Source organism: Lottia gigantea (assembly GCF_000327385.1).
Source record: "Lottia gigantea unplaced genomic scaffold LOTGIsca_5, whole genome shotgun sequence".
Taxonomy (NCBI): Eukaryota; Metazoa; Mollusca; class Gastropoda; family Lottiidae; genus Lottia; species Lottia gigantea.
The window spans coordinates 3,059,220-3,080,957 of NW_008709715.1; the positions used below are offsets into that span (position 1 = coordinate 3,059,220).

General features: G+C 33.1%; 1 protein-coding gene across 1 annotated transcript in view; it reads right to left on the reverse strand.

Moving 5' to 3' along the window:
- Positions 1-7,283: 7,283 nt before the first annotated feature.
- The window catches only part of LOTGIDRAFT_229063 (hypothetical protein), a gene marked incomplete at its 5' end in the record, with an annotated part of 53,470 nt that continues 39,015 nt past the window's right edge, over positions 7,284-21,738 (reverse strand). Inside the window, 23 exons of the mRNA XM_009061942.1 lie at positions 7,284-8,412; positions 8,712-8,876; positions 9,128-9,337; positions 9,611-9,727; positions 9,941-10,104; positions 10,281-10,398; positions 11,534-11,664; positions 11,886-12,114; positions 12,368-12,565; positions 13,042-13,233; positions 13,632-13,854; positions 14,145-14,554; positions 14,709-14,820; positions 16,677-16,862; positions 17,150-17,295; positions 17,602-17,811; positions 18,232-18,387; positions 18,661-18,675; positions 18,830-19,015; positions 19,183-19,291; positions 19,606-19,734; positions 20,083-20,270; positions 21,508-21,731. Coding sequence (XP_009060190.1) covers positions 8,086-8,412; positions 8,712-8,876; positions 9,128-9,337; positions 9,611-9,727; positions 9,941-10,104; positions 10,281-10,398; positions 11,534-11,664; positions 11,886-12,114; positions 12,368-12,565; positions 13,042-13,233; positions 13,632-13,854; positions 14,145-14,554; positions 14,709-14,820; positions 16,677-16,862; positions 17,150-17,295; positions 17,602-17,811; positions 18,232-18,387; positions 18,661-18,675; positions 18,830-19,015; positions 19,183-19,291; positions 19,606-19,734; positions 20,083-20,270; positions 21,508-21,731 — 4,145 coding nt within the window. The 3' untranslated portion in view covers positions 7,284-8,085. The remainder of the gene's footprint in view (positions 8,413-8,711; positions 8,877-9,127; positions 9,338-9,610; positions 9,728-9,940; positions 10,105-10,280; positions 10,399-11,533; positions 11,665-11,885; positions 12,115-12,367; positions 12,566-13,041; positions 13,234-13,631; positions 13,855-14,144; positions 14,555-14,708; positions 14,821-16,676; positions 16,863-17,149; positions 17,296-17,601; positions 17,812-18,231; positions 18,388-18,660; positions 18,676-18,829; positions 19,016-19,182; positions 19,292-19,605; positions 19,735-20,082; positions 20,271-21,507; positions 21,732-21,738) is intronic.

A 21,738-nucleotide genomic window follows, 5' to 3' on the forward strand; every position in this document is an offset into this window, starting at 1 on the left:
TGACGTTTTGTCAAAGAGTTAAGTTATCAATAATGCAGATATGACCCAGAAGAATAGCCAACACACGGTAGTCAGGGTTCTAGCATTGGCCGAGAAGAATACCTGACATCCAGTGGTCAAGGTTCCAGAACTGACCGACAAGAATAGCGTAGTAAAGGTTCCAGAGCAGAAGGAGAATTATAGCTGACGTCCGGTAGTCAAGGTTATAGAGCTGATAGAGAAGAATAACTGACATCCAGTTGTCAAGCTTCAAGAACTGACCGAAAAGAAAGAACGAAACCAAGTAGTCAAGGTTCCAGGACTAGAAGAAAAGTCGACATCCAGTAGTCAAGGTTCCAGAACGGGACTAGAAGAAAAGTCGACATCCAGTAGTCAAGGTTCCATAACGGGACTAGAAGAATAGTCGACATCCAGTCGTCAAGGTTCCAGAACGGGACTAGAAGAATAGTCGACATCCAGTAGTCAAGGTTCCAGAACGGGACTAGAAGAATAGCCGACATCCAGTAGTCAAGGTTCCAGAACGGGACTAGAAGAATAGCCGACATCCAGTAGCCAAGGTTCCAGAACGGGACTAGAAGAATAGTCGACATCCAGTAGTCAAGGTTCCAGAACGGGACTAGAAGAATATCCGACATCCAGTAGTCAAGGTTCCAAAACGGGACTAGAAGAATAGCCGACATCCAAACTTCGACTAACTTAAGAATTTTTTTTATTATTGTTTTTCTTATAAAGAAGCAAAAAGACAAATAATGCACGTTATTTAACATGTATTTAGCATAGTTTTGGTTATACAGAACTGTTTATTTATAAACGTAATTTGATCAGCTGGTGATATTTTCAGACAGCTCAGTACAGTTTGATTAAAAAATCAATGAAATGTAATAGATAAATTATTATATGCATGTTAAAATATGATAGCAATGTACCGGCATATTAATTAGATATAGGACATTTCAAGCAAGGTTACACAAATGTTAATTTGATAAAGCGCTGAAACATCAAATTTGAGTATTGGAAATAAACAGCTTTAGAGTTGTGCCATTTTTGACCAATCATACTTTAGTCTCGGAAACGGGTTTTTTTTTTTTTCGCTTAGTCAATCATTAACAGCTCAACGGCGAAATTGGACCTTTCTAATCCACCTGTGTCCTACACTACACTTTATAGAAAAGACATGTATAGAAAAAGAAATTTGAGATATTTTTGAGGGAATTTAACGACCTTCGTCCATTTCTAATACTTCTGAAGACTATAAAGTTTATTGCTGTATTATGATTTCATATTCATATTTTATTTAGACGCAGCGACTCGGTTACCTGAGTCCGATTCCGACGCAGGTCATGATTTCTGGTTTCCCCTCCTTGTTCTCCTTAATATCTAAGATATGTCTAGTGGTTCGCATTGGGAAAAACTCCGTGTGCATAAAGTTGAACATGGTAAAGATCCCGCGACGTGGTGTAAGCCTGTCCGTCGGTAGTCATCACATTACATTTACGATTACATACTTCTGGTTACTTGACTCGATCTGAGTACATCCACTTGAATTGTGACTGGAATGTCGACATGGTTTTTGACAACCAATATAATTTTTTATAGTATAACAAATAATCTTTTGATGAGCATAAAAATGCAAACTTTATTAATTAATTAACAATTAACTATATTAGTATTTGTAAAAAAATAATTGTCTGTTCCAAGCAGAAATGCGTTTGAGGAAATACTGGACAAAACTAACACCAAACAAAAGGATTGGTTTCAGTCAAAGAAATCTCAACTACATCCGTCAGTCACGAAGTTAATTAAAGTTGAGATGTCATGATATCGTATTTATTTCTCTATTCCATTAATTTGGTTATAATTGGATTTTAATATTATGTAATTATTTTCACAGACAAAACTCACGTTGTACATGACAAGTCGGTCAAAGGAAGTACGTGTATACGCTGATGTAAACATGTTAAATCCATTCAGTGTTGTTTACACCATACAGTTGTTCTCTCCATTAACACCACCAAGACAATCAACTAACTGCTCATACTGTGATCAACAGTACTGGATCATCCCCTAAATACGTCAAAGTTGTCGTAACTGTTGAAAAACCAAGTTGTTCTCAGATTCTGTTTGTCTCGAGGTCAAATCGTGCTGACCTTGCTGAGGGGCTGACATGGATAAAGCGTCTAGTCGTTCGGATGGGACATTAAACCGAGGCCCCATGTGCTACAGGCTGTGCACGTTAAAGATCCCTCGATAGTTGGAAATCGAAAAAGAGCAGGCTAATGCCGCTGGCCTGGCAAAATTTCCATAAGTGCACCCTGCATGGCGTTGCCCGTCTTCATTAGCACACATGGTGCAGAAAAGTAGGACGTATAACTCCATTCCTTACATATCATTTCATTTTGCAGCCTTTCCCATATCAGTCTGTATCACTGGCAATGAAAACCGGGACAACAATGGGGGCCTTGTAACGGGATCTAACTCCCCGCCTTCAGAGTAGCTAACAAGCGACTAATTGAATCACAATGATTTCTGAATCACAAGTTCTATCATGGAATAAGAATATCGACTCGTTTTGGAATGATGCAATGATAGTTTGTTTTTCTGACTATAACTCCTACAGAAGACCGACCACGTCAAGATGTAAGATATTCATCAGATTGATGTAATCCCTGGACGCTTAAAATCAATCTATTTCAACTTTGGTATTTATCTTTCACAATAACTTTTACTAATTAGCAATTTAACCCATTTTCTCACACCAAAGATGACTTTCGACTCTCATTATTACTTGATTGATTTTGTTTATCACAAGAAAAGGTTTATCAATGTAATCATAAAAAGATGGATATCAATGGGTTCTCAACACAAACTATTGTTTATAGCATTTTGAAAAGACAAAAGATATAAAATTCTGGTTTCAGTCCGAGACCCAGTCATTTGGTGTAATGATTCTGTATGTCCGGGCCCTACAAAAGTGTGCCAACCTTGAAAATAGCAATGTATTTTTTCAATCATTCAATACTGTCAACTATCAGAAAACCTTTACAATCGTATACATGCCTGCTTTAAATGCCTTGCGCAAATGAGACCACTACCTGTACATGTAGCTGAAAGATCAAAGATTGGAGACTTGATAAGATTCATCCGTTTTTCACCTGTCTAGTTCGATTTTCCCCTATCATTTAGTATTGAACTTCCCAATCGTAGTATGGCACCAGAAGCTTAGTTATCACAAACACACTAACAACAATATTGATACGAATACAAAAATTATGATTATAATGAGTGATATTTTAGGAAACAAGAAGTATATTTTAAGATCACCAATATCTAGCGGGTATATAGAATTGTATTTTCTAGCTGATTAACCGACTTTACTCACATCTAGTATAATGTTATTTTGGTCCTAGCTTTTAAAAATAAAACTTAAGCCTTGAACCCCAGAACTTACCTGTAAACTAAACTGAAAGTAGGATGGTCTTCAACTAATGTCTGCGGTAATTTCACCATCGAGGAACCAAAATTATAAAGAATATATATCTATTAAATACAGGTCTCAATATTACATATTAGACTTCACCACATGGCAAATTACTGAAATTAGTTTAATAGTTTGCAAATAAAACAGAGCACAAGAATTCAGTTCAGGGAATTATATCCTCACAGCTTTTGGAATCATCTACTTGCAGTTCAGGGAATTATCCACTCGGAGCGCCTGTCCCCTCTGCCACTCCTTTGGCTCCGCCACTGCAGAGAAACTCATTGATATTACAGAAAGTGTGAATAAGACTTAAAGAAAACAGTTGAAGTATTTTAACACGGTGTGGTAGGAGTGGGAGAAGATAAGAGATTATTATTACACAAGTCGAATTCACATGATGTGACAAATTGAAGAACACTTTAGACTATTAATACACCACGATTTCATGATCTTGCACACCATTCCATTCCTTTACTTCTATAAAAAAAATTAGTAATTTTAAATTCTGAATGACAATAACACGGACATAGTTCATCTGGTCATCAACTAATAAAACAGTTACTACGGTTGTGAAACTCAAAAACTTACTGATTAACTTATTATTATCAATTTCACGGGGTTCCTGTAATCCCCAGAATAAAATATTTTTTAAAAAGAACTTTTGCAAATGCTCTTTTTTCTGAAAGTAATCATAATCAATTTTCTAGGGCTTCAGAAGAATCGCACGCCTTGGACAGGAAATCGTACTAGTGTAAATGACGCAGTAACTAGATGTGCATTCATATGTTTGCGAATCTCAACTGATTATAGATCATAATAATAAAAATAATTGTCGGGACACGAAGACGATCTGTTATAATTAAAAACGGTCAAAATATAATTTATTAATGAAGTCTGTGAAAACGACACATGGTAGCCCTGGGGTTAAATCTATTTCTGGAAAAAACACCCTTATTTAAGGAAATAATCAATATATTTGTGTCCATTAATATAATTAATAATAGTAAACATCGACGTCTGGAACTTTCTGTTTTTTTAAAGAGACACCATCCCACGCAAAAATGAAGCCATATAATAAACAGTTAGCAGTAATTAATAATAATTAGTTGGCGCTACAAACAATCTATCTTTACAATGTCAAGCTATGAGCTTCGTCTTATACTGCAATAGTCACCTTTCAAGTATCTCGAAAGTTTGTAAATGCATTGATTTGGTTGAGTTGTACGTTAGTGAATACATTCAATCAGAGATCTCGAAAGAAAATCCCTAACTAAAAAGCGACGATATTAACAGTCGGTCTGTCGAGGGTTATGATTGGTTGTATTCGCTGGCGTACAATCCAATCATATGGCTACATTCCATGATTAAGGAAAGGAGCATAAAATGAAGTTCGCAGTAGCTTGCCATTGTTCAGATGAGAACATTCTTATCTTTTTGATGTATTGTTGCCCATGGTATCCCTCCTCGTCCATCATACGCCAAATTAAGACTACAACCGAATTTAATGCATTATTTTCAGTTCGTTATGATATTGCTGTCAATTGTTTTGTGGGCAGGATAAGAAATGACACCATTGTTTCAACCAATATCAGTCCAGATAAGTAGGCTGCTGCTTTAAGATATTCCTGCTGTTTCAGACGGTGGTCAAACGGAAATAGGATTTACCAGTAGTGGGTGGCAATCATAATGTATAATCATCAATGAATATTATCACAGCTTTATACTTTATATAATATATTGATTCATTATACCAGTCACGTTACATTATTTCTGCTTCGTGCTTTCTACTTCCGGCTTTCGAGCAGTCCTTTGTCTTTGAAACTCCCATCACGACGTCTGCAAAAAAACTTATGATACAACTCGTCAGGCCGTAAGAAATAAAGACTTAGGTTTTATTAAGTAATTTCTGTTATAAATATTTTACATTAAACAAAATTAGGCTCTCAATTAGACGAAAATAATTTCGCCCACATCTGCCAGTTCATGTGACGGGATTGCAAAATAGTTTTGTAGCTGATGTATGTGTATGGACACTTAAATTACAGTTTGTTTATACATAATTTCTTATTTTCGGCCAGCCTGAGGTTTGCAGTCACCTTGTAATACTATGAAACCAAAAGCAGATTATGATGTCACTATCGTGAAAACCATTCAAATCAATATTGAAGATATGGATATGTGAACTGTTAGCCTCATCTGAGATGTATCTGAAGTGATTGTTTCTAAATTCTCTTTTAGGATGAATACGGCGCTGGTATCAACATCAAATAGTATACGCTGCCATTTCTGATATATAATCCACTATATAATTGAGTGAAATTTAAATAGTCAGTCCTACACAGAGGATGATTTACGTACTCCATTTTCAATTATATGGCAATATTATAATATAATTTACTATAAAAGAAGATAATTTGATATAATTTTCTGTAATTTGAGTCTATAAATCTATTATGACCCTATCAATAAACTCGATTGGAAAATGTTAATCTTATGTCACACGTATAAGCTGCACCATACGACCGGGTAATATTACAGCATACTCTCTAATTCCATAATATCCGTCGTAAAGAATTAACTTATTGACCCTTCTGGATTACTTACAACCTTCTGATATTATTGGGCTTGATGTACAAAACGCGCCAACGAGAGGTATTTCTGACATTAAGCTATTCCCAGCGACTAGAGACAGAATTTCTGGCATATATTCAATATTTTTCGTGTTTTTGGAAACTCAAATTACCATTGTTCTTTAGCCAAAACAGAATAACGCAAAGGCCTACTAAAGCTTATCTATGATTTCACTCACATATATAATTCACTAGCGTCATATCCGGTTGTTTGAAAGCATGCCGCACAGACAGGTAATTTGCGTATAAAATCAATAGGTTTTGGACTACATGTTGTATTAGCAGACGTAAGAGGTCGAGCTGCACTAATATGACCAATCTATTATAACCTAGTGACGTACGTAACAGATCGTTGACCAAGTAAAAAAATAAAATAAAAATAAGTAGTCTGAAAGGAATTTAATTTTCTTTTGTTTATTGACCTATTGAGTATCGAGGATAGGCCTACGTAATAAAGTGATAGCCGTTAAGATCGCACAGAAAACCTTATGATAGCGATATTTACACTATCATATCTTACTAAGATTTACAGTACCGGTAATTACAGAAAATACAGTCTTCGTGGATGAAAATAGAATATTTACAGGTTAATGGTGTTATTATGCGCACCTTTAAGTATAATTTTGTTCATCCCAAAATCGTTTGATTTAACGATGTGAGATTTTAAGTATGAATCAATCAATCATTAAGTAATTAAATTAAATGACTTGTAATGGTCAAGTTCTAACATGTCGTTAACTTGTGTAAACATCAATAACCTGACAGGTTTAAGTCGGTCAACTATCAATAGAGATATACCTTATATATAACTCTATAGATGACATAACATCCTATATATATATTTTACTAATAAGATTTCACATTTAAATAATTCCAATTATGTATGAATTAATAAATTTCCATATATTGAGTTGTTCGATATGAAATGATTTGGTGTTAAATATTCTATATTTTTGAAAAGCCAAACACCGTCGAGTATTTAAAAATTAAAAGTTCATAGTCTAATGTCTTTTAGATCAGACTTTCTAGATCAGACTTTCTAGATCAGATCATAGTCTAATGTCTTCTAGATCAGATCATAGTCTAATGTCTTCTAGATCAGATCATAGTCTATTTCTAGATCAGACTTTAGTTAAATGTTTCTTGCGTAAAATGTCCTTTAAAGATCATAAGTTATATAACACATCAGTTTAATATTAATACAGAATGACATGAAAAACAACAATAATAATAAACTATGGTAATGGTATGAAATATTGTAAAAAATAATACAAAGATATATGGATCCGAAGGTACATTTTGACGAAATTGATTCGGACGGAATGCTGATTTTATAGTTCTTTGGATGGAATGCTGATTTATAACATAAGATTTTGGCTTAAATACTGATTTATAACAAAATGTATTGGCTAGAACGCTGGAAATTTCCCTGGCATTTTTAAGAATAAAAATAACTTTTCATCAAACTTATGAAGAAGTAGGTGTGTCTTAATAATTACCATGAGGAACTAGTCAAATTTGAATCTGAATACTATTTCTGTAATATTTTACTAATTTTTGAATAATTTTTCATTTCTGAATAATTACTTATTTCTGAATAACTACTTTTTTCTGAATAATTACTTTTTTCTGAATAATTGCTCATTTCTGAATTAGGAAGAATTACTAAATGCTAAATAATTACTTATTACTGAATGTTTTGTGAGATAAAATTTGTCCGAATTTCTTTAAGTTCTGTTTAATTGAAAAAAAGTTCCATTTGGCAAGTAAGATATTTTTTCAATTACAAACGCCACACGTAATATAAGCTTTTTTTTTATGAAAAAATAGAATTTTTTTTTTGTTTTAGTTAATTCTGTAATTCACTGTATGAATTATAAATAAGAAAACTCGGTCAGGAAAAACAATAAATAAAATATCACAACTTGAAACAATTAAAAATATAACTTAATTATCAACAATATATCAGCTCAATATCTAATATGGTCGTATGGTGGCAGATAATCCACGTAAAGCCCAGCGTGAGGCTGCTACTCCCTCACGTCTGACATCCATTTCCATCACAGGATCTCTAGAGGCTATACGCGAATTATATACCGGACATTGGTAGGTTTCATAAGATTTAGTAGAGTCTTGAGCACCATGTTTTTCAGTAACCGGTAAACATGTCAGATGAACAACTGGTAAGGTAGCACAGCTAGTACGTGGTGGAGCATCTTGTAGTTCTCCGGTTGTTTTCTCCCAGGCACAGCCCCACATATATATACCATAAATAAACATTCCTTCGTGGGGAGGATCACGTAACTAGAAAATAATATGAATTTCAATTTGGACATCTTAAAAACTCTGCTACGGTCTGGTGGCATTTATGAGGTAAAACTTAAAAGGATGTCTAATGATTGCATTGTTGCAAGGGAAACAAGTACCAAATACGAATTGATATCTCAGACCACAATAATTGTTTTGTCACAGTAAGTTGTAAGCTTAAATGGTAAGATGCCAGGCTGTAGGCAGACAAAACCTATTTACTTTACAGAATATCTTAAAACTTTTAAAAGTCCTTATGAAATGAGGTTATAATAGGAGAATCTATTACTACTTACGTGATCTTTATCTCTAGAAGTAACCTCTGTTTGAAATGTGAATTGTTCAAAATTTCCAGATCTTTCACCAGAGAATTGTTTGGTATATTCTTGTTTTAATAGACTGAGTAAACCTCTAGGATTAAAGAAGGCTCCTAACCAATATGCTGGCATCTTTTCTCTACCCTGTAATGTTCATATTCAAATTCTATAAACATTATACAAATAACTGCTAATAATAACTACATTAAAGAAATAAATGGATGGGACTGGGAAGGTCATCTGAATAACCTCCAAAACTAGATTTATTACAATATCACTATTACTATATTACTATTACTATATTACTATTACTATAACTATATGCTTATTAAAACTACAGTGACCAACCATAAATTATGAAAGTTTTAGTTATTGTTTCAAAACTGACTACTTACCAAAGTTAATATTTTCTCAAAATGATAACATCTATTCTGTAATTCTGTCAACCATTGTCCTAAACCCCAGGTCAATGGTGGAGCAGACACACCAGACATGTCACACCATATTTGGGGAATACGGAAATGGTACAAGTCGTCTGCTACAGATAATATATGGTTTGAGACTTGATCACCCAGTATGTTTGTCTCAGTTGCCAGTTTGATCGCCTGCAAGAAAAATCATTGCAAAATTTGTGATTTAAAGATGCAACAATCAGATCAAATTCCTTCAAATTACAAAATATCATAGCCATTATGCAAAATAAGTAAATAGATGTGTATACAACTTTGTTTCGCCTTCAGAAATAAGGATTATGAATTGAGTATATTTATGTAATTAAAACATGAAAAATAGACAAAAATAATTCCCAAAAGCAGAGTCTTACTTGTACAAGCATTGCTGCATTATAAGTATGTATGAAACAAAACCAAGAAACTTACCTGCATAGATCCCTTAATTTCTGTCAATAATTTATACATAGTTTCTAACTCTCTAACAATGAAGTTATTAAAAGGTGTAAAACCTCCTATCTTCTTTAATTTGTCATTAATAAACTCCTGAAATAATAATCATTACAATTTACAATTAAACTTGAATGTGTACATAATAATCTAATCTACCTATATGTTTAAATGTCTACAATTATTAAGTTATAAAATCAGTAACTAAAAATCTTATTTTCAATTTCAAGACTTTACACATTAAACTATAAGAAAATCACACAACAACGCACTGATGTATATTAACCAGAAATAATCAGTAAATCATACCTTGGTATAAGCTTTTGGAACCTTGGATAACATGGTATGACATATTTCCCATAATTCCACATCCTTCCTCATTTTAAACGTAGCATAACTTGCTGTAGCAAATACTCCCTGTCCCACCACAGACGGATTATTACTTTGAGAACTAATTCCAGCTAATGGTGGTCCTAAAAAAAAAAAATATTAAATATTAATCACAATGAATGATAATTTATGAATTTTTTTTTCACAATGCCAAAATTTTACATATAAACTTTTCTGTATCTTGTGAACATAATATTACTGGGATGTAAGTTTTGAGATTCTAAGGAATAATCTATTATAGTTATAATTAAGAAGTTACCTTTAAAAGGTGTTGGTGGTCTAGGGAATAATTTATGAGTTAAAGTAGGTGAAGATGGCATTGCATCAAATATTTTATTTAATCTTGTAAAGATGTACTGATCATCTCCTAGTAGAGTCTGAAATATAGAAAATAAATTTATAGATTTTACTGAATGAGACCAGGAACCTGGCTCCATAATTTTATGATATCCTATTGTTTTCCTTTTTTTTAACGATAAATTGAGTGATAATGTACACATCAATATAAGGTATTAGTTATTCCCAAAGTATAGTCAATTGAAGATGCCCATATCGCTAATTTTATATTTTATAGATTAACATTCAGATATATTTTTGTTAAAGTCAGATTGTCATTACAAGACTTTAGATTAAGACTTCAAAATAATAGATGAAAACTTTGTAGATAAATGAAGAAAAAAGGTAAACTGAAATTGTGAGATCTTACAAATAAATAATATGTATATGTTTCTTTTACATAGTACAATTTTCACCAGTCATATTGATATATGTTTGTAATTCTATCAAACATCCAACACTTTTGTCATGCATACAAGCTTTATTAAATGTCAATAAATATTGCTATTCTAACATGAAATTAAAAGTTTTCTGATAGTATACTACTTTTGTGTCACTTTATTTTTAGATATATTATTTTACTTCTTATCTACCTAAAAATGTCTCTTAACATTAAGAATTAAAAAATCTACACTAGCTATTTTACAACAAGGTACAATCTACAAAAATATCTAAATAGCAAGAAAAGGAAACAAACCCAGTTTTCTATGTCCTATAGAGAAAATAATGAATACACATAATTTCATTACATCAAGCCAGTTAAGGGTGCTTTGAACTACATATATAGGAAAGCGTGCATTTTGAAGAGATATTTGTGGAAATATTTTATGTTATCAATCCAGATATCTGATTTATACATAAGAGATTTTTCCAATGAAGGAAAGGAAAGAATAAATAATAGGTTCTCGAGGATCTCTGTAAGGTTATCTCAGACCATAGTCCGAATAACTAATATACAATATAAAGAAAGTGGTCTTGTGTTGTACAATAATTGCATGTGAAACTTATAACTGCTATTCTTATTCACAACCAAATGAAACTGGTGATCACTATGTACATAGCAGAAATTGGACCAGCCTCTTGATAATTTTTTTTTTTCAGATTTTTCCCATTTACATCTGGTTGACTGGTACAAAGAAATGAGGAAAAAGGACTTAAATAACTAAATATATATACCTCTACATTAGGATGAAGATGACATGCTTCAGGTACATCTAAATAATGATGATTAATACCATCTAAAGCCTGTATCAAAGTGTTCAATCTGACATTGGTATTAAAGAATGCTGATGGTACACGATACTTCACTGAAATTAAACAAGACATAAAATAACTCAAGCTTTCAAAATCAAAATGGAGGAACCTTTGTGAAGGTGTTTGTTGATGCATTTGATTCTTATTGATTTAAATCATGTTTACAAACCTCCTTGTTTGAAGTTTTGTGTTTTGTTTATTACACTCCCTTAAAGATTATATTTGTTATTCAAGTTTGAAGAATTGTTTTTGTTCAAGAACAGTTGATACTTACATCTGGCAACTTCAAAATCTTTCTTGATAGCCTGTGGTGACAGCCAGTAGTCCACAATAGCACATAGACTTTGTTGATCATAGCTGTCTGTTATATGACTACCATATAGAACCTCTGATAAGATGTATCTAGCACCAGTCCAAGAGGTAGATCTGGTAACATTGGAACCGTCTGCTCCAACTGAGACTATAGGATCTTTAAATTCACTAGCAGTAAACCTTAGTCCTTCCTGTAAATCAAAAATATTCTGTCAACTGTGCCCAAAGAATAAAGCAGAATACAATTTCATGACCAGTTAAGCCTGAGAAAAACTATAATAGCTTACAATGTTAATGTTGAGGCTCAAGAGGCCAACTGTGTATATATCCAGTTCTTTGGTATTCAATTGTTCAGCTGCTGGTGTTTAAACAGTTAAATTCAAATACTGTTATGCTCTATCAATAAGTAGTCAGGGTATATATAAAATTCCATATAATACTAACCTGGAGTTCAATAAAACCAATTTGTTTGAAATCTTGTGGACAATTCCATCCACCTTGACCAAATCTAGCTCGTAACTGTATAGTAGCATGTAGGTAACATAGATTATGTAATATAATAGGCCACTCAGCTCTATTACCCTGTTTTAATACATCATAATCTAACGATGCAAATGATCGAACTAAACTATCTCTCATTGTCTGGAATGCAGTAAAATATTATTAATGATACAATTACTGTTAAAATAATTAAGAGATAGTTCTGCTAGCAGTCTGACCATTGTGAACATGTTTACCAGTACTTCCTGTAGAGATTGTCACATTATCAAAGTCATAATGTAGCATTAAATACTTGTAGCTAGTGTCCTATATTTACTATGCCATGTTACAATCAGATAACAAAGCCAGGGTAATATATTGATAATGCCCGAGAGGGGGCAAAAAATGAGGCAAGTCCTGAGGCTTCCCAGAGCCAACAGAAGGCCTGAGCATTTTGAGGGCTTAATTTTCACATCCAAATAAGACTTATCACAGGCTGGAGATAGGGGCCATGACACAATGGCCAAAATAAGTTTAAGGAAATAGTTGTATGTTGCTTTCAAGAGAAAAGTTACAGATGCTGTCATTCTTTTCATTCTATTAATTCTATTCTCAATTGTGTTCTTGAATATACTCACCTTGGGTGTATCTATAACTGTTTTAACAGATTGTTGTAATAATCTATTGGGTATAATTTGAGGTGTTGTTTGAGATGATATCCACAATCTAAACTGTTGATCACATTGTTGACTGCCTTCACTTAATAACTGTTCTATAATCAGCAATAATCCACCAGCATTGTGAGCATTATGTAGCAGAATCCAGGAGCCCTGAAATTAGTTGAACACATTTCAATGAATACACAAAAGGCTCTTTTAAACGACACCCACATAAGTAAAATTAGTGTCAAACAGGCCTAATTTTTTCTTCTCAATATAGAAAGAGTTGCAAATGTAGCAAGATGATGATTTACAAATTATGGAAAGTACTTATAAACACATCAAAAGCAAAATTGATGCTAAGAACTTCCATAGGGCTATCCATTAAGTTTAAATATAAGCAGAATTTTCTTTTGAAATGGGTGGTTACATTGAATAATAATGGGATTTCAAAGGTATGATTTAAAAAAAATTACTTTTTTGTTCATGGGCACTTGTATTTGAAAGCATTTTGAACACTACATAGTCTAATCATGAATAGATATGAAACTAGGGAGTAGGGTAATTACCTCAGCCATTGCTTTCTGTATTTGTTTTTTAACATATTTATCAGTAGCTGGTGAATAGTCAGTTAGGTTGATGACAATAGATTTAGCTTGTTTACGATTAGCGAAATCAGTAAACAGTTTACTAGCTAGATCACCCTCAAAACTAAACAACAATATAATAGGTATACTGGTACTACTCTGTCTCAATAAACTAGGCAGGTCTAGTGGTATTTCACCAAAGAATCTGAAAAATAAGTAACAGCAGTCTAGATAAAAAGTTGAAGTTTATAACTTATCTCTTGAAAGCACAATGATGTCATTGATTTGTACTATTCCAATTTTTAGTCAGAAGCGTTACATGACCTTGCATGTGCAAAACCTATTCAAGGTTCTTTGTGATAGTTATTTCACACAACTCAGGGTTTAAGTTTGATTTGAAATTGTAAACACCTAGTTTTAGTTATCAAGAAATCAACAATGTTTAATCCTGCAATCCTTGTCTTAATACCAAAATATTAAACATAAAATACATACTTCTTGCCCAGAACATTCTGTATGAATAAAGTAGAGGCTTGTAATAATCTATCACTCCTTATAGCACGTATTATACATAATCTCTGGATAGGTTTAAAAAATTCATCCATTTTATCGGGTAATGGTACAGTTTCAGGATTATCACTTTCACATAGATTACGCCACTGTGTTTCACGACCATCTTTAGGCATTCTGTCAAACATTTCTTGAAACCAATCAAAATGTGATGCCAAGACTTGTAGATTATGGAATTGGTCATCTGTCATCCAATCAAATGGTTTTTTAGCTTGTAATACTTTACTATCTACACTATGACCTGCAGTAAAGGCTGACATCACAACTGACCCAAAATTAGGTGAAATAATAAATTCTCTTTCACCTGGTCCCACATGACCGTGTGATTCTTCAACCTACAGTAAGACATAATTGAAAAATCAACACATCATCAAAACAATATATCAAAATCAATTAGACATTAACAATAGTCCACTCTGACATCATCTTACTATGAATTAGGGGAAGTATGTAAATGTTTCAATAATGTTGTACCAGTACTCTTCCTACCTCAATAGCTAATAGTAGCGCATATATCTGTCTATCTTTCTCTAGTAAACCTCTAGCTGTAGAGAAAAATGAGCTACTTGTGATCTTCTCTATTACAGCTTTTATAGCAGACCTGAAATATTATATATCAGTTTTATAATTTATATCATATAACAATGCCTTACTAATCTTATTGAACTATGATTTTTGTGTTCTTCAGTCCAAACATGTGAACTAACTCGATTCAATTCAACTTAACAGTGAATTCATACAAAACAATGTAAACTAGTGTCCAAAAGAAACCACCTGTTTGCAATGACATAAAAGAAAAACTAAACAATGCAGAAGTTTAGGATTGGTGTTATGCTTTTGAGAAATCCTTTCACAACATCTGTACAAAAATTTCATTTCAATAAAATCTGTACAACCAATATGACAAGCCTTTAAAGATGGGTGGGGTCAAAAAAAGAACATTTCGTTAGAACACTGATCACAGAAACAACGGGAAATGTCACACCACACGTCACAAAGTCAAGTCAGTAGCGGGTATGTCCACCGTGAGCATCAATACATGCCAGAACACGCCTACGGACTGATGCCGTCAAACGTATGATGACGTTGGGAGTGATGCGTTGCCATTCCTCGAGGAGACATCGTTCCAAGTCATGGACGTTGACTTGAGGCACACGGCGACGTCGGATTTGCCGATCGAGGTGGTCCCATAAGTGCTCGATGGGATTCATGTCCGGTGAACATGCGGGCCATGGCAAAACCTGTACGTTGGCGTTGGCAAGGAAGTTCTGTGCCAATCTTGCTGTATGTGGCCTTGCATGTTGGAAAAGGAGTCCACGAGGCTGTTGCTGAATAAAGGGCACCACAACAGGCCGTAGGATGTCATCAATATAACGCTGTGCATTCAGGTTTCCACGAATTACGACAAGCCTCGTTTTGATGTCACCACATATGCCACCCTAAATCATTAACCCTCCACCTCCAAACGGCCGGACCTGTTGGATACAGTTAGGCACCAAACGTTCACCAAATCGTAGGTATACAAGCTGCCGTCCATCGTTTTTGAAGATGAGGAATCTGCTCTCATCAGAGAACATAACATGTGCCCAGTCCCGCCGTTACCAACGTCGAACTCGCCTGGCCCAGATCAGTCTGTTGTTCCGGTGTCGAGGCGTCAGGAGCGGTCCGCGGTAGGGATGATGTGGCCGGATACCATACTGCCGTAGTCTCCTGTAGACGGTCTGTCGACTGATCCTGTGTCCCAGTGCTGAAGCCACCGTGGACGTCGCTGTTACGGTGCGGTTCCTCAGGTGTAATACCCGAATGTAACAATCTTCACGAGGCGTGGTTACTCGTGGTCTTCCACTCCTGGGCCTGTCTGACGTCTGACCTGTCTGACGTAACCGCTGCATCAACCTGGTGATAGTGATGCGTGCGCAGCCCAACCTTCTGGCGACGGACCATTCCAACGGCTCTCTCTCTCTCTCGATGGCTGTCAAACGTGGCATATCTTGTGTTGTTTTTGTTACTGTGATATCAACGTGTCTGATCAGCCGTTTTATACAGTTTTTATGCACGTGCAGAACATGCTAGAGAGGGAAATGTCACTTACATGAAAGTGATCACGTGTTCCCGGTATTTTTATCGACTATGCTGTGTTTGGGATGTGCAATACAAATTGGCATGTTTTCATATTAGACAATTCACTTAGTAAAAAACAATTTTGAAAATAAGTTGGTATCGTTTCTTTTGGACACTAGTTTATTACCAACCACATACAAATCTATAACTTTTTTGAGGCAAGTCACTGAGGATCTAACTTGTTTGACTCTTGGTCATGTGATAGGATAGAAAAGATGCCTACAAGAACAAATTACCATGGCTAAAACAAAATTGGTCAAAATGAATTCTACAATAGAAAACCCCACAGACAGTACTTATAAGCACATTAAGCACTATGGTTTAAAGATAGCTTACCTTTCTGAATGACTAATGGCACCTTCATACAATGAAAGATATTGTTTAAATGATATCTGATACAAAGGGTTGATTTCTCTCATGTACTGTGTGGTATCAAAACAGACAGCAGCTCTCTGTGCTATACTTCTAAATCCTTCTCTAGCCTTCCTAATAGACTCCACACTGATATCTATACGATATTGACTGAAAATAAGTGAAATGAATTTTAAATTCATACTGTCCATAGTCTCAACAATAACTTCCAAAATAAGTTGAGAGCCATTTTTACTGAAGACTTGTTCAGTTGGTTTGTTTGCTCATTGCTGTGTCTGAAGATAACCCCACTTCCAAAACTAGATGTCCTAATAAGGATTCTGTATCTAAAAACATGTGTCTGTCTGCAGCCGTTTTCTGCTACTATATTTCTACAGCAGGTTTGAAAAGTGACACTATTACAGTAATGAATATAGATTGTTCAGTATTAAACTTACCTTTCCAGAGTTTCATCAAATTGTTTTTTAAAATCAGCCAGACGTTTAGTTGATTGTAAATCTTTTAATAAAACAATATCTGATGATAATAAATCTTTCATCTGTTTTTCTAATCTATCTAACAACTTCATATTCTCAAATTTCTCCTGAAAATCATTCATCACAACATTCAGAATTCTTCGCAGATCTATCTATGTACCCTTCTTGAAACAGGAATTTTTAAATATCATCTTGGAAAAGACATAAAGATAATTATTGTATGACTATAAGACTATATATATCTTTATAAGAATTTCTGGCAGTCAATTGCAAAATAGTTGAACAATTAAGGTAAGAGTGAACATTGTTCAATTTGACTATATGATATAATAGCTCATGTTTCGAGCTGACGATTGTATTTCAAGGGTTCAATGAAGGGTCTTGAAAAGCAAAATACAAAACAAAACTGTTACCTGTCTAAGCTGAATTCTTTCATTTTCTAATCGTGATTTTTCGTGTTTCATAAAGGTATCCAGTAATTCCTCTTCAACACAATATCGTGATTGTTGATAGTATAATACTGATGTATAAGCTGCTAGTTTCTGTGGTACAACATGTGGTTCTACTGTTGTATGTAAATATAATCTAAAGCCTGGTTCACATTCTACTTCATGATCTTCAACCTAAAAAAATGGCCAAAACTTATCAATATACATACATGTATCAATTTACACATCAAATAACACTGTAATAGATTTTCATGACCACTAGTCATGTAAGCACTTTTACATGTCTAAATGTCTAAATGTAAAGGCATTACAAACTCATTAGGCCCTACGCATTTTTATTATATCACAGGAGTTTGTATATTCAGCAATATGATTTGTTAGCAAACAACCTAATCAAAGTACATGAAAATGTCTAATAAAGTCAGAGTATTAGACAGAGTTTGTAATAGCTTGATATGTGAATTTCCATGAACATTGACAGTTGAAACCTCTCAAAACCAAAATCAAAAGAGCTAAGGCATCAAAATACAAAAAATTGATTCTTCCACACACCCACTTCTAAATCTTAATTTACAACTTATAATCAATACTTACAATGACTTTAAATCTGGTTTTACCACTAGTAAATTGTCGACAGTTCTGTATAGTATCATGGAATCTTTTATCTGTTTTTAATGCTACTACATCACAATCTGTGACTAACAGTGGAATACCTTCAGATAGACAATTATCTAGCTGTGATCTAAGTTCCTGCAAAATAAATATCACAATCATATATATAGTAAACTGAATTTTGTGATTTTTATTACATACCGGTACAACAAAATTCACAAGTGTGATCTTAATTCCTGTACTAAATGTATATCACAACTAATAAATAAACAATTTGCGATATTTAATTCAGAAATATTAACATCACAAACATTTTTAATGAACTAATTGTGATCTATTTTGTTTTTGTTATCACAAGACGAATTGTCATATAAAAACAAATTACTTGTGATCTTAATGAAAACAAATTACTTGTGATCTTAATGCCTACAATATAATACAATATATAAATATCACAAACAACAATATTGACTCCATATTTAAGATTCAAGAATTTATTTCAGATTTATGACAAGCTGAAAATGACTCTAAAGTCATTGAAAAGTATCATTTTCAAGAAATGTTTAGAATTATTGCTTACATGATATTTGACTTCCACTAGACCTTTTGATTGAAATCTAAGTTTTAACCACTCTATAACTCTACTAGTAGGATCACAGATTAATGGCCAAGCTGTAGTCGTCTCTTCTTGCATCAAGAAACATGAATTCTCTAACATCAGTTGAGTTGTTGGTAACTGCATTATCTTGAGTTCCATCTCATCCAGCTGTGAAAAAAATTAATTAAAACAAATATAACATCATTAACCAATATGTAATTATACAAGATATCCCTTTTTAAGCCATCAGAATATTAGTGTTGCCAACTGATAGAGTTTAATTTCAGGTATCTGACGACTTTTGGTATAATCTTTAAAAGAGAAGTACTACTTACAGGAGTATATAAGAAATCTATCAATTCTATATTTTTAAATAATAACTGTTTATGTAATGGTAATCCATGATGTTCACAAACTTGCATTGAGAATTCTCCCATTCTTTTTCTAAATTTTAAACAGAAAATGATTAAAAAATCTGATTGACAATCAAAAAGATACTTTTCAATAGATAAAAATAGACTTGGATGTGCTTCTTCAGACAAAGACCCAGTTTTTGAATGAATCTGTACAATATTTTAGGATGAATTTTATTAAAAATATTAAAATGGTACTTGATTGTATGAGGAGGAGCAATGCTAGCAGATTCACTGAAAGGGAGGCGAAGTGGAATGATTTGATAAAACTCAAATTCAAATTGATGACAAGAGATGAAAGATGGTACAGGAATCATTAAGAGAGTTGAAGTGAACTGAACTTACCTAGTATCAATGTTGGTGGCACCACAGTAAGTTAAAAAGGCTGCAGCAGTTAAACAATTAGCTAATAATAATTCATTACTATCATTATCTTTAACATATTGTCTCCATTCTTCTTCTTGTCCCTTTAAACTACAGTAATAAATTTAGATCAAATTTATAAATTCTTATGTTCTAAACATCATAAAATAAGGCCACAAATGTTCTTTTTACAATTGCATAGATCCTTAATACACACCTGCTTTGTAATATCAACACCTGCATTATGCATTATACAACTGTAAAGACACCATTTAGTTATCTGGTTTCTTGAAATTTTTTCTGGTTTCTGACAAAAGGGCTCCATTCAGTCAAATATCACAGTGTGATTTTATAGTTATGACTACTGAACAAGCGCTGTAGTAGTATAGTAGTTTCAATCTTGGCATGCTTGGTTGAGGTTAAACATATCATAGCTTTTAAAAGAAAGAATCTAGTCACCTTTCAACCAGTTCAGTAGCAGCTTTTAACCTCTCATTCATAGATTGTAATTCCATTTCTAGAGAATGTTTTTCCATCACTGCCTCATCAAATTTACGTTGCAAACCATTTTCTTCTTCTTGTATTCTAGGTAAATCATCTTCAGTTAGATTTTCATCTACTGCATTAGGCTGATCATCATTTTCAGGCTAAAAGAAATTAAAAATTCCATATGCAAGACCAGAATTTTGTATACTTTGGAAGAAATTATAAATTTTTTAAAAGCCTGTCAATGTACTATAAAACTTAGTTATATAATGAAGCAATAATTATTCTCTGTAGCTGATGTCTCAGGAACCTTATGTTTTTAATATATTACTATTGTAATTAGATCATAATGATTATATATAAGTAAGCTTTGTACAGTCTGTCTTCACAGAAATTTAAAATACAACAAATATTGAGATAATCAAAACCACTATAATCATTTAAGTTACAGTTGTGATTAAATTTTTTAAATGTGAGGATCAGCTATTTAGCAAATATTGAGTGAATTCAAAGAAACCATTTAAATAGGTAAACTAGCTAAGTTATGCTAACAAAGGACAAACATCCACAAGAAAAAAGATAAAAATCCATCTTTCCTACATTTATAACCTTATTATTTCTTAGATAAATAAAATCAAGGGAAAGAAAATAAATAAAAAATGGGCAGTGGATGTGTTTTTTTTATAATCTTCAAAATATTGTCTTAACACCAGATAAAGCTTTGATTTCATGAAATGTTATCATCAATTGTTGACGAACTGGAAGTGTTACAGATGCTGAAATTGAGCTCTGTCAGTTGTTAAAGTATTAATTTATACCACTATATACTACTAAAATACTGGAGCTACACATGGATATTAATACAAACCCTAGATACAAATCCATACTTTAAATTGAAATTCTAGATAAAAGAGTATATATTCAGAAATATATTAAATAATTGTTATTGATTATAGAAATAGAGTAAACAGTACTTCAATACAGATATGTTACTTTAAAAAATACAATTTCTATCAATATTTTGATGTAAACAAATAAATAAATAATACAATTAAAGCCAGTTATATGTAAATTGCTGCTACAAATAAAATACTTTAAAAAGCATCTACTCATTACCTGATTTTTAAGCCTTTCCTAAATATTTAAAGGTAAAACATTTAACTTCCATACTTTTTGGGGTCAAAACTATAATTTTCCCTTGAACTAATGAACAAGAGCATCCTCATTCAGTTTAATACTGTGGTCTTTATTATATATACTAGTCTGACTATTAAAAGCTATATCCCATAGCATAGCAAAAACATGCATCATTTGCATTAGTATAGCCATAGCATATACTATACGAACCCAAATATATTTCAACTATATCAACACAACACAATAAGACAATTTACTTACTTCTTCTTCTTGTTGACGTTGTTTTCTTTCATTTTCTTCTATTTCTCTTGCTAGCTCTTGTTGACGTTCTTTAGCTGCCTTCAATGGTGAACACAATCGACAGTACTCTACGATAGCTATACTATAATTAACTAAAGTAGCACAGTCTTCATTAGAATATTTAGCAGCTGCAATAGTAATACCAGCTTGTCTACCATCTGGTGATGGGGTGCGTTTATGTTTATCTGAAAA